At 44.0% G+C, this 26839-nt stretch overlaps 2 protein-coding genes across 8 annotated transcripts in view; one reads left to right on the forward strand and one right to left on the reverse strand.

Moving 5' to 3' along the window:
- Mrpl16 (mitochondrial ribosomal protein L16) lies at positions 1-4542 on the forward strand. Its single transcript, XM_006997848.4, has 4 exons — positions 1-160; positions 426-491; positions 2567-2715; positions 3890-4542. Exons 1-4 carry the CDS (start codon positions 106-108, stop codon positions 4373-4375), a joined length of 756 nt encoding a protein of 251 aa, XP_006997910.1. The 5' UTR covers positions 1-105; the 3' UTR covers positions 4376-4542.
- Positions 4543-4951: 409 nt separating this feature from the next.
- The window catches only part of Stx3 (syntaxin 3), a 42703-nt gene continuing 20815 nt past the window's right edge, over positions 4952-26839 (reverse strand). Inside the window, exons 3-11 of one of the 7 annotated variants that reach the window (XM_042261316.2) lie at positions 21801-21900; positions 19935-20009; positions 18423-18490; positions 16748-16856; positions 15864-15937; positions 15580-15714; positions 13310-13420; positions 7089-7170; positions 4952-6569 (exon numbers count right to left, since the gene is read on the reverse strand). In XM_042261316.2, the coding sequence (XP_042117250.1) occupies positions 7093-7170; positions 13310-13420; positions 15580-15714; positions 15864-15937; positions 16748-16856; positions 18423-18490; positions 19935-20009; positions 21801-21900 (750 nt within the window). In that variant the 3' untranslated portion in view covers positions 4952-6569; positions 7089-7092. Of the gene's footprint in view, positions 7171-7523; positions 9257-12003; positions 12118-13309; positions 13421-13536; positions 13648-14433; positions 15715-15863; positions 15938-16747; positions 16857-18422; positions 18491-19934; positions 20010-21800; positions 21901-26839 lie in introns of those variants that run through there. The other 6 variants (XM_042261314.2, XM_006997849.4, XM_076560263.1 and 3 more) reach the window with 6 other exon arrangements.

A 26839-nucleotide genomic window follows, 5' to 3' on the forward strand; every position in this document is an offset into this window, starting at 1 on the left:
CACTTCCGGTTCCGGATGGCTTCCGGCCGACTGGACGCTGGATCTTACCGGGAGGATCTGCTGCTGTCGCCGAGAGAATCCTGACCCGGCCGCTCGCGCGTGGCCATGTGGAGGCTGCTGACGCGCGCCTCCGCGCCGCTCCTGCGGGTGCACTTTTCAGGTCAGAAGACCTGTTTGGTCTTTTCAAAAGGCATTCCCCTGTTCTTCCTCCCCACATTCCAAAGCATTTGCTTACTCTGATGAGTCCTGCTCTTTCCTGCCGCCACCTCCGTCCGCTATGAGGATCCCTGGGTCCCAGTCACGTGCGGGAGAGGTGCTCCGAGTCCCTGCTAGCCCATTTAGTGGAACCCGCGCCCCCCACTGGTAGTCACCACTGTCAGGAATGTTCCAGAGCGTACCAATAGTGGTTTGATTTGTCTTTGTAGATTCTTGGGCAGCCCTTCCCACCAGTGCTGGTCTGAAATCCCTCCTCCCGGTGCCAACTTTTGAAGGTGAGCGCCTGTCATTTCCACTTTTTTCTCTGATGAAACCCAGCGGATGGTAAAAGACATCAAAGGTGTTTTTGGTGCTTCCTGTCTTCATTAAGTGATTCTACAAATATAGGTAATGAAGTGCTGACAAGCAGTGTTCTAAGAACTAGTGGCAGAGAACAAAAGAAACCATAAAAGTTCCTCACCTGCGCGGAGCAAATACCTGTTGGGTTAGTTCCCCGGGATCCTACCACTGATATGTGGCCCCCATGATCTACTCAGTCAGAGCTAACTGGTCATTAATCAGACTGATCTTCTCTCTAAATAACAGTACATAATGCAGACACGTAGCAATAGTAACCAGGTCAGCTGCAACCCTGTAAATCTAACTTTACTGTATAGTATACTATTTTCTCCAAAAATGCAAACAGCCTGGACATCTGAGGGCCTTCGGCACATAATTGCTAAACTTCTGTGTGGTCTGGAGCAATGGCTCAGCAGTTAATAGCACTTGTTGCTCTTGCAGAGGACCCAGGTTCAATTCTCAGAATGCACATAATGGTTCACAACTATCTATAATTCCAGTTCCAGGGGATCCAACACCCTCTGCTGCACATCAGTACATACTGGCAAAACGCTCATAAAATTTTTAAGAAATAAAGTACTGTGTGCTCTTGGAAGTGCATACTAACTTGTAGATGAAAGAAAGCATTACCAAGTTTCTCAGAAGTTGCCCATAGAAGTTGGAGGGGAGGGTGGTTTTTATAACTTGGCGTGTCAATTTTATAATTCCACTGATAATATGATGAGTCTTTGAGGCTTCTTGGTTTGTTTATTTCTATCATGGAGCCATGCCTTTTTTCATATTTAATTTTTCTATGAATCACAATTGTTTTTCCCAAGTTGCCAAATAAAGAGGGTAAAGATGTTAAAATACTGATCAGAGAATTCCTAGGTTGTAAGTTTCTCAAGAAAAATACAGCACAGTTGAAGAACTTAATATTTTTGTATAATATTCTGTACCCCCATTAGCATTCAGAGGGGTAGTAACTTTTTTTCAATTATTTATTTATTTGTTTGTTTTGAGACAGGGTTTCTTTGTGTAGCCTTGGCTGTCCTGGAACTAGCTCTGTAGATCCTCCTGTCTCTGCCTCCCAAGTGCTGGGATTAAAGGTGTGTGCCACCACCACCTGGCCTGACTTTTTTTTATTTAAAGAACATGCTTCTGTTTTTGATGTTTTAACTGAATTAATTGTAAAATGTCTCTATGCCCTAATTCCTCTTTAAAATGGAGATTAGAATACCACCTGCCCAATTATCTGTTTCTTGATCTAGGTGAAAATTATGTGTGTTCTAGTTTTCAATTTCTCTTCTATTTGTTTTTATTACTTTTTATTTATTTTGTATGCACATATGTGTGTGGGTGCACACATGCCATGGCACACGTGTAGAGGTCAGAAGACAACTTTTGGGAGTCAGTGCTCTCCTCCCCCGTGTGGGACCTGATGATGCAACTCACCTAGGCAGGCTTGAAAGCAGGTGCTTTTTACCAGTTGAAACATCTCACAGGCCCCTTGTTTTCAATTTCTAATACTTCACTTTGTAATACCACCCCCTTGTCCGTTTAGTATATGTAATTTAGTTTTTAGAAGTTCAAACTGGGGGAAAAAAAAAAGCCCTAAATAGTATAAAGGTCACCCTCCAAGTGTGGTGATGCACACACTCAATCCAGGAATTCTTACAGGATTGAGATTACACAGTGATCACCATCTGACACCCATGAAGGCTGTCCCAAAATACCAAAGCTGCTTTAAAAGTGGGATGAAATAATAATTTAGGACAATCCCTGTTATAGGTGCTGAACATAGAGCAGGGGATTAGTATGTGAATTTGGTTTAGAAACATTTGCAGAAAGCATTGTTATAGCTGAAAGATCCCAGTCTCACTGGAAACATCCACAGGAGAATAATAAGCTTTGGAATTACTAGTCAGTGACCTAAAACTTCCACTTGATTGGTGTGACTCTTCCTAGGAAGAAAGTAGATCCTCTGAGAAGTGTAGCTTCACTTATTCTTGGTTGTTTTTGTTCCTGCTAGATGTCTCCATCCCTGAAAGGTCCAAGCTTAAATTTGTTGAAAGGGCCCCACTTGTGCCAAAAGTAAGAAGAGAACCTAAAAATCTGAAGGACATACGAGGACCTTCAGCTGAAGCCACTGAATTCACAGAAGGCAATTTTGCAATTTTGGTGAGTGATAAAAGAAATTAACAAGGCCTGGCAGTGGTGGTGCACGCCTTTAATCCCAGCACTTGGGAGGCAGAGGCAGGTGGATCTCTGTGAGTTCAAGGCCAGCCTGGGCTACAGAGTGAGTTCCAGGAAAGGAGCAAAGCTACACAGAGAAACCCTGTCTTGAAAAACCAAAAGAGAGAGAGAGAGAGATTAACAAAGTTTTCTACTCTTTGAGTTGATTCTAGTCTCTTCCTTCACATTATCAGAACTGCCACACCTAGATGCCACAGTCCAATTACTCTTTAAATAGATGTAGGTCGTAGGATTGAAAACACAGTCGTCGTGTACTGGATACTTGAGTGTGGGTAGCACTGAATTCTGTGTACAAGCCCTGTGATACTGTCGCAGTGGATCTGATAACCTAGTGGCCACTAAGAACCCCACAGGCAGGTAGCCTATACAACAGGTGTATACTGACCAGGAAGATGATTCATATCTGGGTGAAACTATGTAGAACAAGATGATATTAGATTTTTATTTTGCTATCCCAAAAAGTGTTTAGTTTAAAATTATAAATTGTTTTCGCCAGGAACTCCACTTAACTATTTCAGATGGGTTGAAACCACAGAGAAGGTGAGGAAGGCTACTGTGAAAGCAGGGAACAAAGGTGCTGCCTCATTTGCCCAGTTAGAACGAGGTCTTTTTAAGCCTTTGGTAAAAGTGGAATATTCCTGGTTGAGGATTAAAGCAGCTGCTTCCTTACTTGTTGAGTGGTTTCCATGAAGATTAATGTCAGTAGCCACACAAACGGATGTGCACTAGCATTTCTGCTCCTTGAGGCAGCCAGAGTGGTGTCTGTGAAGTCTTTTTCCCTGGCCTGCATGAGCACTGCTGCATACCTCTCAGAAGCTGCATTCTGCATTCCTCCTGAACCCGAGCAAACGCTGACTTCTGCTCAAACTCACCAAGCCCTTTGCTGTGTCGGGGCATTGACATCAATGTTTGTCTGTCTGGGACTCTCCTCTCCTCCTTTGACTAGTTCTTAGGATTCTATCCTCAGCTTTACGTAAGAACTTATATATTTATTTTCATGTGTATCATTAAAGCCAGTTACTATAAAAGAGGAGGCATAATAGACTCCATAAAAGATTTCTAAATCCCTGTGTGTTCTAATTTTTCTGTTCATTTTTAGGCACTGGGAGGTGGGTATCTCCACTGGGGCCATTTTGAAATGATGCGTCTGACAATCAACCGCTCTATGGACGCCAAGAACATGTTTGCCATATGGCGAGTACCAGCCCCTTTCAAGCCCATCACTCGCAAAGGTGTCGGGCAGCGCATGGGGGGAGGTAAAGGTGCCATTGATCACTATGTGACACCTGTGAAGACTGGCTGCCTCATAGTCGAGATGGGCGGACGCTGTGAGTTTAAAGAGGTCCAGGGTTTCCTGAACCTAGTTGCCCACAAGTTGCCCTTTCCAGCAAAGGCTGTGAGCCGTGAGACTCTAGAAAAGATGCGCCAAGATCAAAAAGAAAGAGAGGCGAACAACCAGAACCCCTGGACCTTTGAGCGCATAGCCACAGCCAACATGCTTGGCATGCGGAAGTTCCTGAGCCCGTATGACTTGACGCAGAAAGGGCGGTACTGGGGCAAATTCTACCTGCCCAAGCGTGTGTAGTGAAAGCACGGAACCGTGCACACTAACTCTTGAGACTGCGAGTCTGCATCGTGAGGGTCCTTAGGATCTTCGGTGCTTCTTGGATCATAACTAAGCACATGAGTACGTGACTTCTGGAAAGCTGTGCTATCTGACTGTTTCTAATTAAAGTTTGAGTGTAACCTCAAGGTGCAACTTCTCACTGGTCAGTTTTAGCTGCTTCAGAGATTAAGAATGATTTGGCATGGCCAGCTGTGGTGGAGCATGTCATTGATCCCAGCACTCAGGAAGCAAAGGCAGGCAGATCTCGGTTGAGTTCAAGCCAGCCATGGCCACAAGCAAGATCCTGTCGGGGGGCGGGGGGGGGGGGGGGGGTGGGGGGGGGGTGGGGGTGGGGACAGGACATGGACAAAAAACAAAAAAAAAACTGGTAGGAACTCTTACTTCCTGCATTGTACCACACATGTCTCCAGGGCTGAAACTTGCTTTTCATCTCACAGCTGGAAATGTAAGTGTGTATACTGCCTAGTTTATGACATTTTGCTCACTACAAATGCATTTTTTGGAATAATAAGGATATAAATGACAGTACCTGGATTAGTAGGTTCAACAGATATTTATTAATACCCAGCTGCCCATCTTCTGTCAGTCTCAGAAGGGGAAACATGGAATATGACAAGGAGTACACCATTTAGCAAAAGAACTGATAACAAAAGTTGAAACCTTTGGTGCTTCCTAGGTCTGAAACTATCTAAGGGAGGGCATTTTGGCTCTCTGTCCCTTCAGGATCTTATGTATGTGGAGCACACAAGTTACCACTGGATAAATGAGGGTCCCATGTGATCCAAAACTTCATGGTTCCAGCTCCATTTGTTCATAACAAGATTAATCTGTTTTTCTGAGCTAGCCAGTATTCCCTATTCAAACTAAAACACAAATTGATAGCAGTATTAAACCACTTGCTTTTGAAAGTGAGTAGAAAACAGCACACTGATAAAACATTGTTTCTTCATCCTGTTTCTTAAAAAATAAGATCTCTAACAAAAAACAGAAGTATTTCACTTACTTTCAAAAGGATATTTAGTCCCAGTTTTTTAATTTATCTTAATGAGTGTCTTCAATGTAATAATCTCTTAAGTAAATTGTTTTTTTAAATCAAAACACAATGAAACCTTGGATTGGGAATGTGCTTGAACCAGTTTCTTGCACCTGTCACTGACTAGCAGTTTCTACTAACACAGATCTGGTGTGGTCAGAAGCCATAGCCTGACCACACTTTTCTCCCTTACACCTCCAGTTGTTACAGATCACAAAATGTGCCAGTTTGGTTAACTATTGGGAGCTGAATCATAGTAAAAACTTCTTCCTTGTCAGAGGAATAACTTTAGTTAATGAACCTCCATCCTGAAACCAACCACCATCTCTGCAAAGTGAGAGGCTATTGATAGAAATCCATACCGCCAACAGAAACTCAACTTCTACTTAGCAACGACCCCCCCCCAAAAAAAACCACTTTAACGTGTATGATATGGTAATGAAGGGTTGTAGTATTTTTGCATAAGCCACTAATAGTAATATAATAAACCATGTTCCCAGTCACATCTTAAAGAGTTTAAAAACCCAGCCTAAGGACTCATCCATGAATGGAATCCAAGCTTGACTGCAAGTAAGCAAATATGTGACAGTGGCAGGCACTGCTAAGCAACAGGGACACGGCAGTGTTGAAGCTAGGCATTGGTGCTGATCCTTAAACAGTCTATGCTTTAAAACTATTCTTGGACCCTGAAGAAGGAAACAGACATCTGGTTGGTTAAGGGTGAAGCCGAAAGAGCTTTGAAAGTAGAAGCAGTGAGTACCATGATCTGAGACAGACTCACAGAGTTCAATACCTGCCTCTTCACCGCTGTCCTGGCATTCAGGCTGTCCGTGTTGGACCCTAACAGGGACCCATTATGCTTCTCTACCACGCAGGCCTGCCCTTTAGGGACCATCTAAACCAGCTGTGTACTGCTGTGCTCCCTGATCCTTCATCCAGGCCCCCTTCAAGTCTGCATCTTCATTCATTTGTTCCCTCTGTGTGACATTTAAAAAGCAGTTGATTGGTGCCCTGTGTCGTACGATTCCTATGAAAAGAGGCATAGCTGCTGAGGACTCTGAAGGGGAGAAGTGATGGCACCAGAGAGGTGAAGATTGGAGATGCCTGTGGAGATTCCATCTGTGAGGGCAGAAGGAGGTAACAGAAAATGCAAAGAAAAATCATGTGTTACACAGCATTGTCTTCATAGCCAGGATACCACCTCTCCTTTGAAGGCGTGAGAAAGTACTCTCAAAACTGTACTGGCTTGTCCTATCCTTGGAAGTGGGAGATTTTAAGGCAAGTTCAATGCGAAAGTTAATTCTTACTCCTCTTACCATTTCCAGACACAGAGGCTCAGATTTTACAAGAGGAATGAATATCCCTTACTGTTCAGAAGCACTGTCCTACCAGACTCAATCATGGGGCAGATTCTACCTTGTCTCCCCATCTCCCTCACTGATTACCTACTACCAATTATTCTTCACCTACTTCTCTCTCTCCAAAACATCCCTTTCCTTGGTTTTCTCTAACAGTGACCTAGTCCTGCGCCCAGCCCCCACCCCTTATTGGGCAGTCTGGTTCACATACAATGAAAGCAAGCAGAATTCAAGCAGTCAAGTGAGTGACAGCAGCCCTGGCCCTCCCCAGACAGCTCACCTTGTCAGGCAAATATGCCCCCAATGGTGGAGGCCAAGATGATGGCAAGGATAATACAGCAGATCATGATCATGATCTTCTTCTGCTCATCATAAGGAGAGAGAATTACATGAGAAATGGCATCACTGTGCAGGTACACATTCTGACAACAAGGAGACAGGCACAGCTAGATACGGAAGAGGGAAGGAGGGGACAGGAAACACCAGACGGAAAATGGATGGATCTGGCTTGTTCACAGAAATGTTTCCAGGTTCGACTTGAAATCAGATCCACAGGGATCTGTGTGTTGCCTTTTTTTCTTCTGGCTATCATCCCATCAGATCCCTTACTTCCTACTAGAGCAAGCTGAGTGACAGTTTTTTTCTGGGGCACCAAAAGTCACCACATGGTGGCACCAAATCACCAAAGTGTTATGCAGGGAGATGGACCCAGAGCTGTTTTGCAATCAATATAAAGTCATTTATTTTTAAATTAGCAATAAAATAATCAAGTTTACATTAAAAAAATATAAACAACAAAAGCCCTTCACATGTGGCATATGTTTCAAACTTTCATCCCCTGAATCATTGTCAGAGGAGAGAGAAGGCCTGCACTGAGTGAGGATGGTCTCCCCTCCTAGCTGGAGCCCATGTCCTGTCAGACGTCACAGCCATAGGAAGGAAGGAGGGCATCCCTGTGGCTCTGTCCTGAGTGCTGGGCGACTGGAGGAAGTCTTTACAAAGGAAGCTCATGGGCAGTGCCTGGATTAGAACGTTCACTCTGTCCCACAAAGCATTAAAGTTGGGGCTTCAATACCCAAAATCGGGGATACTGGCGGGGACCACCAGAGGTCTAAGGCTTACCACTGGGTTGCAATCACTAAATAAGGATTTCTAGGCTGTTATCTCCATGGTAGGAATTATGGGAGACAAGGGAGCAGGAAGAGCTGCTCTATAGCCTCCCAAGCCTCCCGCCTGAGAGGGACACCACGTGAATAGTACGGAGAACATCAGATAGTTTGGGGAGGCTCTCTGGACCACACTCTGGTAGGCAGCAGCTGGGATTAATATTACACTATCTACTCTGCAGAAAACTTCAGTGGGAATCCTCTCAGTCCTTACTCCAAAGGTCTCATTTGATTCCCATCTCAGCAGCCATCCAGAAAACAAGCTCCGTGATGACAAGGGGGAAAATCACATTTTTACAATGGCTCACTTGAGGTAAACATATATCCCTTACCTGATTCTAGCCAGGCTCTGTTGTTTACCTTGCCACTTTTTTTTTTTTTTTTAGCTCAGAGTATCTTCGAGTTTTCCTGCTTCCTGAGAGGCAGACAGTTATGTACATATCTCTCACATACAGTTATAAAAGTACACTCTGGACACTTCCAGAGCCTGAGACTATAGCACCTTGTCCCTGGCCCAGTTATAAATCCTCGGTTCTGCTTGGCCTCCAAGTAATGGCTTCACAAATAGCGATTCTCTAACAGTGACTAGCCAGTGTCCAAGACTCACACATGGAAGCATATTCCATAACTTCAGTCTTTGCCAATGGTAGCTTCAGAGGACTCTCACCCTGGTCCCTCTGAGTAAACAAGAGTGAATACAGAGAAAAATCAAAGTGGCCCACAAACTGAACTTCAAGCTTAATTAAAGGGTGGATTTCAAATAAGTCATAAGCTCAAAATGGCATCTGTCAGTCCCTCATGTTTTCAGGACATAGGACAACAAACTAAGGCCTGGCATCCTGCCAGCTAGGGGCTCTGATCCAAGCCACACTCCTGCCAGACTTAGACGAACCCCTCTATTTTGTGGGTTACTCCCCTGCAAAGTATATTCCAGGAGAATATTCCATGAGGTAGAAATACCGCGCCTCAGGCTGGTCTCACACCTGGGACTCTACAAGGCGCAAGGTGTAAGAGACACACCAGAAGGAAGGAAAAGCTGGGTTGCTTCACACAGTCCAGGAGGGAGGGTCCATCGGCTGCTAGGGTGGGAGGTGGTTTTGAGGAGAACTCAGGGCTGCATCAGGTAGGTTAGATTCTTCCAGGGGTGGATTGCTGAGCCGGGTCCGAGGGTGGCTACAAGGAAATAAAGGAACAGGTGCCCCTCATTCTCAGGAAGGCCATTAGAACTCCGTTCCCATCTGGAGACGAGAGTGGTCAGGCCAAGCTGGAGTGAAATCAGGTTCTAAGAGAGGCAAGGAGAAGGAGGGGGCACTGGTCAGTATACAGGACAATGCTAAGTAAGGCACGAGGAATTTGCCACAACCCCCAAATGTGGAGATTAAAGATCAGAAACGCCTACAAAAAAAGAGCATACAGAAGTCAACACTAAATTGAAATAGCCCAGAAACAAACTTAAGGCTGGACATGTGAAAGAAAAGGTCCGCATTGTAAAAGAACTAATAAAACCTCTAGGTCAGTGTTTCTCAATGTTCCTAATGCTGCAACCCTTAATATAGTTCCTCATGTTGTGGTGACCCCCCAACCAAAAAATGATTTTCGTTGCTACTTCGTAACTGTAAATTTGCTACTGTTACGAATGATAATGTAAACATCTCTGTTTACTAATGGTCTTTTGGGGGTTGCAACCCACAGATTGAGAATGGTGGACCATGGTGGTGGTAGTGGGGTGCGGGGGAGACTGACAATAGAATACATGTGACATGAAAGTGAACAGAGAGCTACTGGGGTTGGAGATCCAGCAGGAGGTGGGTAAGAGGGTCAACAAAAAATACACACGTGACATAACGAACCCATTACTGTGCATACTAATTTTAAAAGTGTTTCAGGTATTTAACAGTAGTACCAAAAATATTTAGGCGACTTATATAAGCCTTTGTGCCACAATCAATTAGCTGTGGAAGGACATGGGGATGCACAATCACTAGTTGAAAACACCTGCTCTCTACCTGGCACATGGCAGCTCTTCTCTTGAATTCAAGTTTCAGAAGCATCCTATATCCAGATCCTCTCCAGGAGCCCTCCCTTCACATAGGAAGCAGACAGGCACAATCAAAAGACTACGGAAAATCTCGGGTGTTATACTATGGTTGCTTCATCTTAGAAGTGATGTAAGAGTGAACAAGTTTCTCCAGTCGCTTTCTGTAAGTTAGAGGTATGGATGACATCTTAGCCCTGCAGCTGGCATGCAACTGCAGAATGTAAACACAGATTGTCCTTGGTCATGGGTTGGCATGGGAGACCGGTAAGCCTAGACCTAGGTGCCAATCAACCTTGCCTTTACTAGGGAATACTGAACAACATGCAGTAAGCCACATAACTTCAGAGCAACTTAATGCTGTGTAGTCTGGTTAGTCAGCGAAAAGTAATAGTGTTAACCTCCTCAAAAATGAGTCTTCTATATTCTGAATCCTTGGAATTAGGAATGAGGGTTAAGAGGCATCATGAATTTTCAAGGCATCTTTTCATCTGAGGATATGGAACGATAACAACTATTACACCTTTTTTTTATTATTTTACCATATTTTGCATTGAGATAGTCAAGACTGAGCAAAAACTAAAACTTTATAAAGAGAGGTGATCAAGGACTGTAACGATGTCAGGAAAGAGACAAGGGATCAAAAGAAACTATGAAGCTTGATTGCCTCATTGCAGTTATCTTTTAATGTAAAGTTGAGCACTTAAAATTTCCTAATCTGACTTCCAGACCCTCCAGTCACATGGAAAGGGGAGAGATGCAGTGATACACTGGGGTGGGACAAAGGAAATGAAGGATCAGCCCTGTATCAACATCGAAGTCTGCATCACCTCTCAGGGAGGTTCATGCTTGTTACCTCAGTAATCTAATTTCTGAATTTACAGTAAAGAGAAAAGAAAAATATAAAGCTCATCACATTTAATGATAGCAAAATAATATACACTTCAGCACTGAGGAAATGCTAAATGTCCTCATGTTGAGAATTAGATTTACAACAAGATCTTAGTGACAAAGAATGATCTTTAGGATTTTCTAACTGGGTAAAAAGCATTATATAGTTAATACAGCCTGAACTATGCAAAACCGAGAGTGTGTGAGCCTGCCACGTGTTTAGAAAAATAATATTACAATGTAACTTCACTTGTCTATATCTTACAAGCTTTTAAAAATGACATATGCTCTGTTTTATTCAGAAAAAAAAGAAAGTTCTTAAGTCCCAAGGACTACTAGGTCATCTTTATCATGTTCACCAATGTCAAGCCTAATTACTGGCCAGCTATATCTTAATAAATGTTGGTTGATAGCCTAGAATTCTCCTATAAACAATGATAAACACTACCTTATTTTATAAAGAGAAACTAAGATGTAGCACTCTCCTAGGTCCACTATTAGCTGTGTGAGTTTGACCCTTCTCTAAGACTTGAAATTTTCTACTTCTAAAATAATACTAACTGCCTCATAAGAATGTTGTGAGGATTCTGTTACATACATAAGGTGTTTAGCAGACTCTCTGCCATGAGTCAACACTTAAAAATGTTACAAGTACCTCATTTAAGAGCCAACCATTCAGCCACAAACATAGCTCTTAAAGGCCTGAAGCCACAACATAAAGCTTCAGTTATGCTGAAAAAGGACACGGAAGGCTAAACCCAGCGTCTGTGAAAGCTACCAAGAATTTAGAAGATAGCTCCCAGATGATACCCAACATCTACCCAGGTTCCCTGAGTACGGACATCAAAATGAGATGCTCAAGTGTGCCAAGCAACAAGACAAAGTAGGATAGAATCTTCAGGCTACAAACAGAGAAGACATGACCAATACCCTGCAGCCAGAACCCAAGAGAGGAATTTGAAGGAAATGAAAAAAAAGTCACGGTTACCAACAATTTTAAAGGACATTGTGACAGTCATTAGAAAAGAGTAGCTTTATGAAATCCCAGTCTAATGCCTCCGGAGGAGCCGGTCCAGGGCCCCCACAACCGTTCATCTACTTACATTTCAGTGCAGCAGCCCCTTAGGCCACTCCTACTTCAGCCCAACGGACAGTCCAATAATCAACGCTAAAATGCTCAGCAACACAACTACTACCACAATGATAATTATCAATTTCTGGAGAAAGGAATAAGAAACAAAAATAAAAACCATTACAAAAAAAGTTAATAAAGTAGCAACTCATCTAACATTCAGCCCTTCTCATCTCTTTTACCAAGAAAAAAAAAATCTCAATCCAAATAAAAATACATGTCTACGTAAAAATGTTCTCATGCATATTTTACATTTCTTAAATTCCTTCATGCCTAGCCAGCAAGGAGAAATGTGGAGCGCCTAGAGCTCTCAGCTCATAGGCTTGCATAGGTACAGTCATGGCAATCTGTATCATGAGGTCTCCAAGCAGCACTTGGCCAATCCATAAAACATGCAAGTTTGCCTTTTCAACAACGAGCACAAAGATATCTCTGACACAGTCCTAGTTACCAACTTGTATTCATCTGCCCTCTTAAAGTCCAGTATATACTTCCCAACACATATACTGAACAGGTGCCCAAAGTGCGAGTTAGCATTTAGATTCAGAGGAAAACTAACTTGCTGGCTCCCTGAATAGTTTTGCACAAGCAATAGGAAGAGCAGTTGGAAGAGAAAGAGCTAAAGAATAAAAACATCAGAGCCCACGGGGAACAAAGAAGAGTGAAAGGTAGAGGCTGCCATCACTGGACGTGCATAGTCAATGAGGACAGAAGCTTTGAAGTTCTTGAGCATAGGGCCAGGAGGGCAGCGAACACAAAGATACAGCGGAAAGAGGATGAGTAGGCTGTGAATGCCAGGCCCACCCCCTGGGCTTCTGAGTGGCCTGAAGCCAGCTACTTACCCTCTGACCCTCAAATTGCTTCTTCTAGAGAAAGGAAGTGCTTCCATGAACACATGGTAACTTTTACATAACAATTAGCATCTGTGCTAGGTTCAAGTAAGAGAAAAAGAATGGGGAGGGAACCCAGTGGAAGACATTACCAAAGATCTGTGTGATGGGTTAAGGGTTCACCAACTACATTCAGGAGATTAGTGACAAGACCCAGGCCATGTCTCCAGCCTACAGGGGTGCTCAAGTGTTGGTTCTTGGGCCAAAAGCATGTGAGAGCCAGATCCATGCAAGGTACCCGGGAAGAAGGAAGTCTCTAGGAAAGCCTAAGGTAAGGGTCTGGAAGAGGCTAGGACAGAGAGGGAAGACACGGGCTCAAGGACAGAGGTATAAAGGTGACAAAAGACAGGAAGAGAAGGTACAACAAGCAGAGACTGAGGCGCTCACCCTCCGGGCTTCGCTCTGATACTTGACAGCCTTTTTGGTATCTGCCACAGCCCGCTCCACAAAGCCCACTGACTGGTCCATGTTGTTCTCAATACGGTCAATCATGGCTCCCTTTCCCCAGGTGCAAAATGTGGCGGCAACAGAAACAGACAGAAGGAAGGGGAGAGAGAAAGCGCAGTAGCAAACAAAATGGACTCTCTTGTCTGAAGACAGAAGGAAACCCTCACCTTCCGAGCTTGACCCTGATACTTCATGGCTTTTTTAGTTTCATCCCGTGCCTTCTCCACATGGTCCACGGTGTGCATGACATTCAACTCTATGTTATCTAACATCTCACCCTGAAAAGGAGACACAAGTCACACTTGTTAACTCACCCACAACAGCCCCAGCTAATGTGGTGAAGGAACTCGACAGTCTTCCATGCCAAGACACATACAGAAACCTTAGCACACAGCCTTCTGTGAAGCAAACTTGCCCATTTCCCTGTGTGCTGACCTAGAGTTCCCCAGTCCTTGACAGTGGTCACTCATTCCACAAATCCTGGATTACTTCCTTCAGATCAGCACTAGGCTGAACACCTTGAAGCAGGTTTTCTAGATGCTTAGTAACTATGTGTAAATAGGCACAAAGAGATTCCCTCTCCCACATTTTTCTTTAATTTTCTTATCTTTTACACATATAGGGAAGACCCAAAATAAGAAAGTCTCCAATTTTTAGAATATCACCAGGATGCTGGCCCCCTGTTGGCCATTCAGACCCAAACCACGTTCATTCAGTCTAAATGAGTTTATTCACTACTGTAAGTATCACCTGGCACATAAAAGGTATTCAGAAAGTATCAGGTTGGCAACAGTAGAAAGTACTTATGCTCTTCAAGAGAAATCCCCAAGCTCCTTAAGCAGTAGGTGCTGGGTTTGCCCATGCTTATCTTCCCCTTCAGACTCTAGTCTTCTAATAAGATTGCCAACTATTTCCCAGCTTTTGCTTCCTATCAAGAAAGTTTGGTCACTCCAGTTACTTCCTGAGAATCTGAAGTAGAGAACTCCCCTCACCCTCCACCCAGGCCTTTCTCAACCCTATCCTGTCAGCACAGGGCTTTCAAATAAACATAGCAGGGCACTTACCATCACTTGAAACTCAAACCAGATCCTCGGCAAGGCAATGTGGTAGGAAAAAAGAGAAGTGGGAATGGAGGGATTGAGAAAGAGTCTCAAAGGCCAGAAAGAGGAATAGGAGGAAAGTACCAAACCAAGGGCAGAGAACTAACGTGAAAACTGGTCAGCCAGTGCCCAGGCTTCAACGAGGCTCGGTGGGCCACCTCCTAAGCAAGTTTCCAGTTCTGTCCAGATGGCTGAACAGCTGGAGGTTCCTGGTGAAGGCTGTACAACCTCGTGGCCCTGCTTGATCTCTAACTCTATCCCAAGAACCAGGGACCAACTATCTGACAGAAATGAAGAGCATATGCAAGCAATACCGAATTCCACCCCTGAGCAGGCATACCTTGGGATGAACTGCCAAGTACCGTAAGTGTTTCTATAAATATTCCTTTACTAATTCTTCATTCATCCCTACTGTTGATTCTTAGCAAAAAAATGCCAACATGCTCAGAAAAACACAAATATAAAAACAAAACAAAACTGGAAAAATTAGCTTGCTTTTAAGTTCTACGGTGAATTGGAGGAAAAAAATTTCAATAAAATAATTCACATAAATAGGCTGACTGCCAAGGCTTTGTCAGCAAGACTTACTCTTTTTTCTTTTTTAGCCCAGGCGGCCCCCTCAGACTTGCTCTGTGTTAGAAGATAACCTTTAGCTCCTGGTCCTCCTGCCTCCATCTCCCAAGTGCTGAGATTATAGGTATATGCCACTATGCCTGCTTTATGTGGATCTGGGCCAGAAGATGGCTTGGACCCAAGGCCTATTGAATGCTAGGCAGGCACCCTGTCAACTGAACTACACATGCCGCAGCCCAAGAACCCAGGTATTTACTTTTAAAGTGGGGTGGGAAAGAAGGAGAAAATAAAAAAATGCTAGGTGAACTAGGTCCTTGTCATGACATAGGAAACTTCATTACTAACTAGAATCACTGTGAACCCGAAATAACAAAATTGAGATGGCTCAAATGCCAACACTTGATAATTAAGAATGCACACCTCTGCCTCAGACTCTAGAATTTTGTTGCTCCACGGTGAAAAAAAACCCTATTCCCTGCCCCACTGGACCTCCAAAATGCTCTCAAGGAAATGTGTGCCTTTCTCCCTGCTAGCTACCTGATTCTCCACCAGCATGGCGATGTCCATAAACATGTCATGGAGCTCCTTGATGCTGCTCTCCAGCCTCACGATATCCTTGTGCCGACCCTCAATCTCACTGAGGGCTTGCTTAGAAATCTGCGAGTCGATGATCTACAAAAGGCCCCATACAGACAGGCCATCAGCCACGCTAGTAACAGACTGCCCCTGCACAACCCTCACACCCCACCCCACGTAAGCTCCCCCCTCTGCATAGCCACAACTGCAGTGAAGCTCCTGTGCATGGTGCCTCCGCCACTCACCCCAGAAGTGAAGATGGTAGGGTTACCACTCTCCAGCATCTCTTCCAGCTCCTCATCGGTTGTCTTCTTGCCAGCTTTGTGACAAAAGGAACACAACATCAAATATCAGATCAAAGCATAACTCCATTCAAAATGTTTTCCCAAACAGGCCCTGTCTCCAACAACCCGCTGGCTCTTCTGACTTCTCTCCCAATTCCATCCACCTTTGACATTATCAGCAGTCAATCCCCACCCCAAGCACGTACTCCATTACTTCTCAGCTCAGACTGCTTATTAGCCCCAACCACCATACCACAAAGCCCAAGGCCCTCATGACAGTGCACAATTTGTGGGCGGCCCTCCCTCACAAACTCGCCCTCCTTCCGACCCCGGACAACTTGCCACTCCTGGACAAACACATCTGCTTTTTCTTGAGAACATCTTTGTTCACACAACTTCTCCCACCTGAAGCCATTTTCCCTGTAGGGCCTACCCTCCCATATCACTAAATTCCTAAACAATGTAACTTTATTAATTTTTTTTAATTCTTCACAGCAACTAGCACTACACCTTTGTGTCATAAATGCACTTTTCCACTTAACAGCAAAACGTTACAATGAGTTCTCTGGAGAGCGACTATTTAGTGGGTGTCCCCAGCAGGTACTGGTAAGTGTTGGATCCCATAAGAATAAAATTCCTTGGATCAACAAATAGAACACTTTTCAATCTAGGATACCACTTTACAGACATACCAATCCCAGACCATCTGTCCTGTATTTGAACACCAAATAGAATGCAGAAGGCCCAAGCAGCACGGTCATTGTTGCTTCTCCCAGGACTTGGGATGGACAACCACCGAGCAGGGAGGGGTAGGGACAGACACTGGCCCATCTTCAAACACATACTAATTTCAAGCTGCCGCTGGATGCGCCCTTTGCTGCGTTCACGGAAGTCCACCTGAGCCTCGTTGTACTTTGTCATCACCTCCACAAACTTCCGGGAGAGGACAGAATGCTACGGAAACAATGTTAAATGAGTAGCCCCCAGGAGATGGTGTCAAACTCTGCCCCACCCCACCACAGCCTGGTCTGCAGCTGCCTGGGCCAGAAACCAAAAGACAAAATGCAAAACCCAGTTTTGCTCTCCCAGTTTGGTGCTACAGGAAGAGTCCACCACCACTTTCAATGTGCAATCCCCACTACCCGTTTCCTCCTTTACTGAACTCACGTCACAATGTTTCGTCAAAAGGAGAGAATCACCGAGAACCTGAGAGCCCAGTAGCAATTTTCCACCACAGCCCTGGCTAAAGTTGTCAGCCACCCATCCCACAAGCAACGCTTGCCAAAGATTCTGCAGTTCTTACCCCAACTGACAACCTCAACTTTTCTTGCTTACAAATAGACATTTTCTCTCAACAGACCTACATAATAATTTTAATTCCTTGCCCACCTCACAGCATCAAGCCCTACCGATATCTTTTTTTTCCCCAAATGCACTACTTCCACGTAAATTCAGACTGAACCCTTGCAAAAGCCTAACTAGGGGCCTCCCAGCCTCTTGCCTCTTCCCCACGCACATCCAAGGGACTACCACATCCCCCTAGCATGGTGTGTGACCTCAAGCAAATGACTGCCAGCTACTGGCTTGGATCCAAATTCCCTCAACTAGTAAAGACCGTTGACACTACACTATCTGCTGGAAATTCAGCATCTGCTACCTAACAACAAACTCTTTTCTCAAGATAGGTTATTCCCCTTAAATCTATCCTAAACTCAACCCTCTGCCACTGCCACCCACAACACTCCTCTCCTGCTGCCAACACGCACATACACAAACATACTCATCCCTGATCCTATTTCTTATTTCCTCTCAAAAAAGGGAAGCTCTGCCTCCTGAGCCTGTCTACACTGGGACTCTTGCTTCCCCAAGGCCCAGCCTTCACTAGCTACCCAGTTCTCCATGAGACCTTCAGTCATGAGATGACCATGTATTCAATGATATCTTCTTACATTGTTCTCCTGCTGTATAATACACACACATACACACACACACACACACACACACACACACACACACACACACACACACACACTATATGCTGTATAATAATTACCACTTAAGCATTGGATCAGGTTCCTCCCTCTTTTTCCTGTTTTGGTTGATTTTTAATGTTCTCATACTCTAGCTCAGGCAGGGCAGCCTTGAAGTCTTAGCAGGCCTCTTGCCTCAGCCTCCCAAGTGTTGGGGTTATGCTTTGTGACAGTTCTCATAGGACAAGGATCATTTTTGATGACTCCAAAATGTCCAACTCCAAACTGAACAACTACTAACTAACCATCTTTAGAAGGCGTGGCAGGTGTTGAAGGGAAGTACTTTTAAGTGCCTTCTTTTGAGTGAGAGAGAAGGCCAAAAGGGAACAATGGGCCCTGACCACTGCTTCAACCTGGATGGTTCCATTTTCTCAGTTCCTCAAACTGAGTCCCAATACAATAGAATCATATCTTTTTTTTAATGCACAATAAGCGGGAAAAATAATTAAAAGAATGGCAAAAATGATTGTTAAACCAGAAACAAAGTTACCTGGGACTTTCGGATCCTAAGGTCTGCTGATGATCGGACCTCATCTTCTTCAATATGCTTCTCCATACCTAGAGGGAGAGAGTTATTCCAGCAACGCACCTGTCCTTCCTTCCACAAAGCCTCCTATCCATGCAGATTCCTTACCCATCCTCACACACAGGGACCATGAAGGTGGACAACAGGGAGGGAGGTACAGCTGCCAAAGGTTAACGTCTCCTCCCATGAGCTACGCGCTTGCTCTCATCAGCCTGGGCTATTGCCGCATCTCAGCAACACAGCTGACAGTTCAGTTCAGGTCATCAAGGGACTGAGACTCAAGCCCTTACCCTGCTACGGACTAGCAATGTGACAACACGGGGGAACCATGGAACCTCTTTCACTATCTGCCCTCTTGTTTATAAAAGGGAAAAGGCAGCAATACAAGCTGAGCACCCTGACGTGAAAGGCTTAGAACCAGGGGTGTTCCAGATTTTATCAAAACTTGGAATATTTACATATTTATAACGTTGGGGATGGCACAAAGGATTCATTATACCTTAGAGCTTGGAGATATATTTCCAGTGTACTTGTGAGGTTAAGTGTGAAATTTTCTACTTACAGTGTAGTGAATGTTCAAGAAGTTTCAAATTTTGGAATATTTGGAAATTTTGGATTAAGGATGCTCAACCTGAAACTCCTTAAAATACCAATGCAAAAACCAAATAAACTGCTTAGCACAGGAACAATCACATTTTCGGAAGCTGTCTTCCTCTCCATACCCATTGAAAAAACTGTTGTAATTTACTGGAGAGGGAAGAAATAATACTGATTTCCTCTCTGACCAATAACACATCCTCAACCAGTACTTTGAATGGGAACATGGGTGACAGCTGTAGACCTAACTAAGCAAGCATCTGGGATCCCCAGGAGGATTGGGCCTCTGAGAGTGGCTTTACTGAGCTGTGCTCCAGAACCAGGGAGGAGGCAGGAATGAGAAGGTACACAGAAGGAATGTTTGCTGTCTGAATGACAAACCCTGTACCTAGGCCTCTGCAGTTACCTCTCAAATGTACATGGGTGCTGGGGAACAGTGAGAGAGAACAAAAGGACTAAGCTAAGCTGTTTTTGTTGGCCTGGGGTGTGTGTTTGTTTTGGTTTTCAAGACAGGATTTCTCTGGGTAGCCCTGGCTGTCTAGGAACTCTGTAGACTAGACTGGCCTCGAACTCACAAAGATCCGCCTGCCTCTGCCTCCCAAACGCTGGGATCAAAGGTGTGTGCCACCACAGCAGCTGGGAAAGCACATTTTAACCCCCACTTTCTAACTTCAGTTCTGGTCATTTTCAACTGCAGTGGGAATTCAAGAGGCAGTAAGTGTCTAAGGACACAGTAGGTCAGTCCAGGGACGGTGCCTCCAGTAAAAAATGGGACAAATGATGTCACCCCCATTGAGATGACTGGCAGTTGAGAAGAGAGCCCTGCGAAGCTGCATCTGTGGTGGTCGAGACTGGCTGATTCCTGCCTTCCCTTCTTACTCTTCAGCTTGTTCCGGACATTGTTGGCTCTTTTCTTGATCTCAGTTGTGAGCTGTTCAAGGTCGTCTTTGGTTTCTGGGTAAACATAAAAGGCAGGCTCAGTTAGGAAAGAGGACGAACTGCCCTGTGAGTCACCAATCAACAGACGAGGCAGAAGCCTTCTCCGACGCTCGCTGCCACTGTGGTGTTCATCCCAACGTGCTTTCCAGAATCTATCACCAGAGTCACAGAGAAATAGTGTTGGTGGAGTCTGTTTGCTTGTTTGTTTGTTTGTTTTTCTTTCTAAAGTGTTTTCAGACTAAGGGAATAGCACAGTGGTGGATCCCATGCTTAGCATGCACCAAGCCCTAGATTCAATCCCTCACATCCAAAATAAAATTATTAACTAAATTAAAAGGCATTTTCCAGGCACCCCATCTCAGACTCAAAGAACCAAATACCCCAGGGTTAGAGCCCAGGATCTGCTTTATTTAAATAGCCTCCCCAATCCAAGTCATGCTTTTAGAGGAATCAACTTGTTTACCATGTAGGTTCGCTCAATCTCAGGAGAGAGGAGAGGAGTCTATGGAAGTTCTGGGGAAAAGAAATTTCAACCAAAGCCCATTAACTTAAATGAGGTAAGTATCTATGATGTACCTACTACATGCCCAGAGCTGTCCCAGCTGATGCGTGGAGCACTACACTCATGGTTTATGGAACAAAATCAACAACAGTTATAACCTTTATTCCAGAGCCACCATTCAGTTCCTCCACTCTTGGAACTGAGTGAGAAACTCAGTGATCAGAGAAAAGATAGAGATTCAGCCTTGAAGGGGCTGAACCTGGCAGGGGATGAATAGGGAGTACATCAGAAGTCTTGCTTTGTAGCACAAGGTATGATGGAAGTTCTGAGCAAGGTGTGCATGGGATAGTTATGGAAAACCCCTAGCACAGCCTCTAGGGATCTGGAAGAGCCCCTAAAGGCAGAAGTAGCAGAACTGAGTCTCAACAAAAAATACTACAGGTTAGCAAATGGTAAAACAGTTAGGTGGTTAGTTAGTTCGTTTGTTCGTTCGTTCTTCCATTAGTTAGTTAGTTAGTTAGTTAGTTGGCTAGCTAGTTAAAAAGACTATAGGTTAGCTAAGTAGCCAAGGATACTAAGAGCAGAAATCCCAAGGAGAAAGAATAATATATAAAGAACATAAGGGAACAAGGAACACTTGAGGAATAGCCAGAGGTTAGCATGAGTAAAGTATCAGCAGCATGGGGCAGGAGAAAGGGTGGAGAGGAAGTTAGGAACATGAGGAGACAATTCTCGTATGCCCAGAAACTGGAGAGCCACTCAGGAAGGTAAAGGAGGTAACAGGGCAGACTGTTTGCTTTCCTTAGGAACATAAAATACAGTGCTAAACTGTATTCTCCAAATATAAAACACTTAGGGGAACTAACGTTTGCCTCGGCAGCAGTAACAAATACAAGTAAAAGACGAAAGGGACTTCATGAACTTCATGAACTTGAACCATTCCAGAACACCTCATAAGGAAAACAACGAATAAAAATGAACTTGACCAGGTAGGATTCTGGAAGGGGGCTGGAAAACGCATTTCAGTCAGAAGAAAGAATGTAAACCAAGGCACAAAGCTGGGGTGGAGCTTGGGGTATGTGAGGAGCTGTAAAAGGCATTGCTAGTCCTGAGAGGTATGAGCTGGAAAGGAGAGGAGTTTGAATGGTTCAAGCAGGACTATGAAGAGAAGAGCTCAGAGGCAGAAAGAGGTGATATGGTATGTACATTAACGCAAGAATGTTCCCAGAAGGGAGGAAAACAAGCCCATCTCAGCCCCAATGCAAAGGGTCAGTACAGAGTGACTCAACTCAGTCAACACTCACTTGGCTCTGGAATTGGTGCAGAGAGAATGATACTGTAGAGCTTCTTCGCTTCCTCCACACTCTCTGAGATCTTGTCAATGTTGAGCCGAGTTTCCTCAATCTATAATCAGAAAGACAACAGAGGGAAAATAGTCCACACCTGAAAGGAATGCTTAGCAGAGCTTCCTGCTGCAAACTGTGGAAGAGCATGAAAAAAAACAACAACAACTTCAGCTACCCAGGGAGTGCCATCTCCACTGTCAAGGAAATTAGTCTATAAAGAAGTGTCATTCCAATCCACACTCCTCCTTCCTGAGAGGGAAATGATCACTCACCTTGAATGGTAAGGTTCAGATCAGAGTCAAGAAGGTCAGGGAACCATGGAGAATAACCAGGCGAGAGAAGTGCAAACAGTAAGCGGATGATCCTTTGGCCCCCAAAGTGAGAAAGAAGAGAATGAGCATGGGGTGGGGAGTAAGGAAAATACTCAAAGAGAACAGATGTAGAGAATGAAAACCAGAGAAAAGACTAAGAGAGAGCAGAGAGGCAGATGAAGAAGACAGGGGATGGGGGAAAGAAAGAGACTTGGCAAGGCCATCTCAGAAGACAGCCAGGCTGCTGGACATGTTCTGGTGAACCAGCTATTACAGACTAACCCCAGCAGCAGAGCACAAAGTTACAGCCTTTTCTATATTTCTATATTACAGCCTATGACCATTTCTGCACATTTTAACGTTCCTGACTGCACGAGTGCATGAAATAAAGGATTTCCAATAACATTTTGTTTTGTGATTGAACACCATCAAAGGACACTGAGAAACACCTCAGCTCCATCTACAGGCACCAGCTGCCTGGGCACCATGGTCCCTGAAGCAGATGTACAGTGGGGGCAGCAGATACAGAAGAAACCTCAGCACCCACTGTCCCTATCTGCCTCATCCCAAAGTGAAGAGGACATCAGTACTGCAACAATTAACCGACAAGAACCTTGTCATTGACATAATACATCTTATTCATAATACATACTCTTAACATCTGGGATGCAGATTCATTTGATGCATAGGTGGCTTCGAATCCAGTGCCCCCTTTCTCCAATGGATAGGTACCTCTTTTTAAAAACCTAACTGCAGTGCTCCAGAAAATAGCAAAGATCAAGCTTGAGCTTTCTAACCCCCACATCAGCATTTTTGCCACTCTATAAATAAAATATTAATGTGATCATATCAGAGTATAAACATATGCATAACTACTCAAATATTTATGTAGCATTTTAATAGCTCACAAAATAACATTTAAGAGTGTATTAGCATTATTATTCAGGTATGGTCACACATGTTATCACCTGTGAACATCAGTGGTCTCTAGACCACCCACTCCTGCCCTTCCCCTTCCTCTTTCCCCAACACTAGCTCCTGCAGCTAGTCTGATCAACTAGGGAGAATCCTGGTCCAAACTGTGGTCAATGGTAGAGAGACAGAATATGGGAAGTTGTTAAGTTTGTAGTGTTCCCCTAGTTCAGAGTCACTACAGGCATGTGGGGACTGAGAATTAGGACCAGGTCATCCCATCTTCTGCTTGTGTTCTGGATGTTCAAGTCCAGAAGCAAACCTCACCCCTACCCGACTAACTACAACTGTTCTCTTCCCTCTATCCTCATCAAGCTCACCATCTGGAAACATTTCAGGGCTCTAATTAAACAGCCCTTTAATCAGTTCATCAAACAATCAAAAACCCCTTAGAACTTCAGGGTGAGCAACTGGTCAACCACAGGAGCGCTCCCTCTCTCTCTCTCTCTCTCTCTTTCCCTCTCTCCCTCTCTCTCTCCCTCCCCCCCCTCTCTCCTTGAGCTTTGTTTCAGTTTTCTCTTGGAAGTGTTCCTCTTCCTGAACAATGAATTTCTGGGTATTTCTTGGTGAAAGCTACATGTGATTTCCTCTTGCGAACTCACCAGATCATCAGACAAATCTCTGGGTGGAGAGAAGCTATGTAGGAACCGGTAAGTCTTAATCTTAAAAGCGTAAGAAACTATTTGTGCCTGTGCTTAACATTACCCATATTATCAAAGATTTGGAGGATGCTAGGCCTTTTGCAGCACTTTTGTGAGGTCACCATCACTATCTCCTTTCATACAAAGGAACCGAGGTTCAGAGGCAGAGGCTCCAAACCAATCTTCAAACAGGAGGAAACTGAAGCTTGAACACAGGCATCAGTTAGATACCAGACCCTGTCTCCTAGGCTCCTTCTCTGTTAAGCTCCTGTGCATTCACCCTACATCAGGTTGCTGTATGTCCAACTCATATTCTATAAGATTGGTTCAGTGAGAGACCCTGTCTCTAGACAGTAAGCGGAGAGTGACAGAGGATGACACCATTCATGTCCTGCTCTGAATTATACATACATGTTCATGGGTGCACAGATCTGCACACTCATGTGTATACAACACACACACACACACACACACACACACACACACACACATACACACACACAAAAGAAGAAAGAAAAAAACAGATTGGTTTCAGAATGCATTTCACAGGGATCATGTTGTACCTTGCTTCTCTGTCTGACCACAACTCCCTATCAGGAGCATTTTATACAGAAGCAGTACTGGTGGAATAAGCCAAACCAAAAGTGGGTTTTTCAAATCACCACTAAATTTGAGGCTAAAGCATCCCTAGTGCCTTTTTGCTATCTATTGGTTTACAAACTATTTACCATGGATCTGTCGGCAATATGAGACTCCAGATCATATAATAAACAAAAAGTATCAAACAAGTTCAGGGTTCAACTCCACCTCTTAGCACTTTTATGACCTCGAACAAGCTTACACCACATCAAGTACATAATGAATGTTAGATGATAACAATAAATACAAACTGTAATAACAACTGCTCGTTTATTATATGCCAGGCACTATGCTGCCCCTTTAAAAGTATGTCTTGCCGGGCGGTGGTGGCACAGGCCTTTAATCCCAGCACTCGGGAGGCAGAGGCAGGCGGATCTCTGTGAGTTCGAGGCCAGCCTGGTCTTCAAAGCGAGTTCCAGGAAAGGCGCAAAGCTACACAGAGAAACCCTGTCTCGAAAAAAAAAAAAAAAAAAAAAAAGTATGTCTCATTAATCCTACAGCAATCCTAATGTCCTCAGTAACCACTTACAAAAACCTAAGGACATCAAGTCACTTGCTCTTGATCATAGGTACTGCCAATTAGAATGACTACATAATATTAATCACAATCATCTAACTGAAAGGCAGAAGTTGTTTTTGTCTTTTTCCATTTCCATGCATACATGTGTGTTATGTGTACATGTGTTTGTAAGTGTATGAGCACATATGGGTACAAATGCACACGTGTGAACATGTGTGGAGGCCTGAGGTATGTTCTGGCAATCATCCTCAATCCCTATTACACCTTATTCATTGAGGCAGGGTCACTCAATGAAACCCAGCACTCATGGACATGGCTGCTTAATCTAGGGATCCCCTGTCTCTGTCTTCTGAGGCTGGAATTACAGGTGGCTATCATGCCTACTTGGCGTTCATGGATTCTGGGGATTTGAGCTGTGGCCTTCACACTTGTGTGGCAAGCGCTTTAACCACTAACTCAGAGCAGGTGATAGTTATTTTGAAGGCATCAGTGGCCTCTTCCCCTGGACTTAATTCTCTAGTGGAATCTAATTAGACAACAGAAAACAGAAAGGCTTGGCAGACTGCTGCTGGATGAGTTGAAAGGCACAGCAAAACGTTTTGCTTATTCTGCTTAAGAATTAGTCTCTGCCTCACAAGTCCCTGAAAGGTTTTATCATGACTTGTATTAGTTTTTCAGCTTCTTTTTATGAATGAAAAGTATGAACTCGGAGTTGGACTGACCAATAAAAACAAGTTTTCTAAGACAATATTCTCAAATCAACTAATTGAAACACTAATCTTCCCTAATCACAATGTCAATCATAAAAAGAACAAACATGGTAGATCAAGAAATACACTGTTGGTGGGATGTAACTAGTACAGCCTCTATGGAAACCAGTATGGAGGTTCCTCAAAAAGCTAAAAGCAGAGCTTGTACATGATCCTGCTACCCCACCCCTCCAAATACACCTGAAGGAAATGATGTCAGCCTGCAGTAGACTACCTCACACCCATGTTTACTGCGGCAATATTCACAATTACCAAGAAAGAGAATCAGCCTATCAACTGATAAATGGATTTTAAAAGTATGTGCATATCAGAATATTATTGAGCCACAAAGAATAAAATACTATTATTTGTAGGAAAATTGATGGAACTAGAGGTTATCATGCTAGGTGGGGAAAAAAACATGTTACAGCAGTCTCAGTCAACTAAGTATGTTTTCTCATACAGAATTTACACACACACACACACACACACACACACACACACACACACACACACACGACATGAAAGTAGGTGAGGCACAACTAGGAACTTAGAAGAGGGACCAAGGTAGAAAGTAAGGGCATAGTAGGAAAAGTGGCTTCAAACAGAGCACAATATACACATAGATGTCATATCAATCTGCTACTCTGCATAATATACACATTTTAGTGTAGTTCCCAGAAAGAAAGGGCAAAGTACAGGAAAGGAAATGGGAGAGACAGGCCAAAAGCAAATTGCCAAATGACCAGCCAAGACTTCCTGCCTCACTACTGGAAGAGCCTAGAAATCAGAATCTACCAGCTTGCCTACTTCCCTCTCATACAAACACCCTACCAAAAGAGTTAAAAAGTTCTTAACCTGCTGGTTTGACCTAATGCCTAGATTTCCAAATTATAATCACTTTGAAAGGTCTTAGGCTCTAACAAAACTCAAGCCCAAACAGCAAATCCCTATGCTTCAAGGTTAGTCCCTCTGTAGCTCCTGCTGCTCAATCCACACACACCCTTCCCTAATCTGCTCTCCAGCCAGGCTCCAGAGAACTTGGCCTATTCTATAAGCATGATTCAGATGCTTCAAATGCTGGGGCTGTGTTTCTCATCTCAAACTACTTGAAAGACTTCATGATGCCAAACGTGCAGGGTCACTCTGTAAATGTCTGTTTAAT

The sequence above is a fragment of the Peromyscus maniculatus genome, chromosome 1 (assembly GCF_049852395.1).
Source record: "Peromyscus maniculatus bairdii isolate BWxNUB_F1_BW_parent chromosome 1, HU_Pman_BW_mat_3.1, whole genome shotgun sequence".
Classification (NCBI taxonomy): Eukaryota; Metazoa; Chordata; class Mammalia; order Rodentia; family Cricetidae; genus Peromyscus; species Peromyscus maniculatus.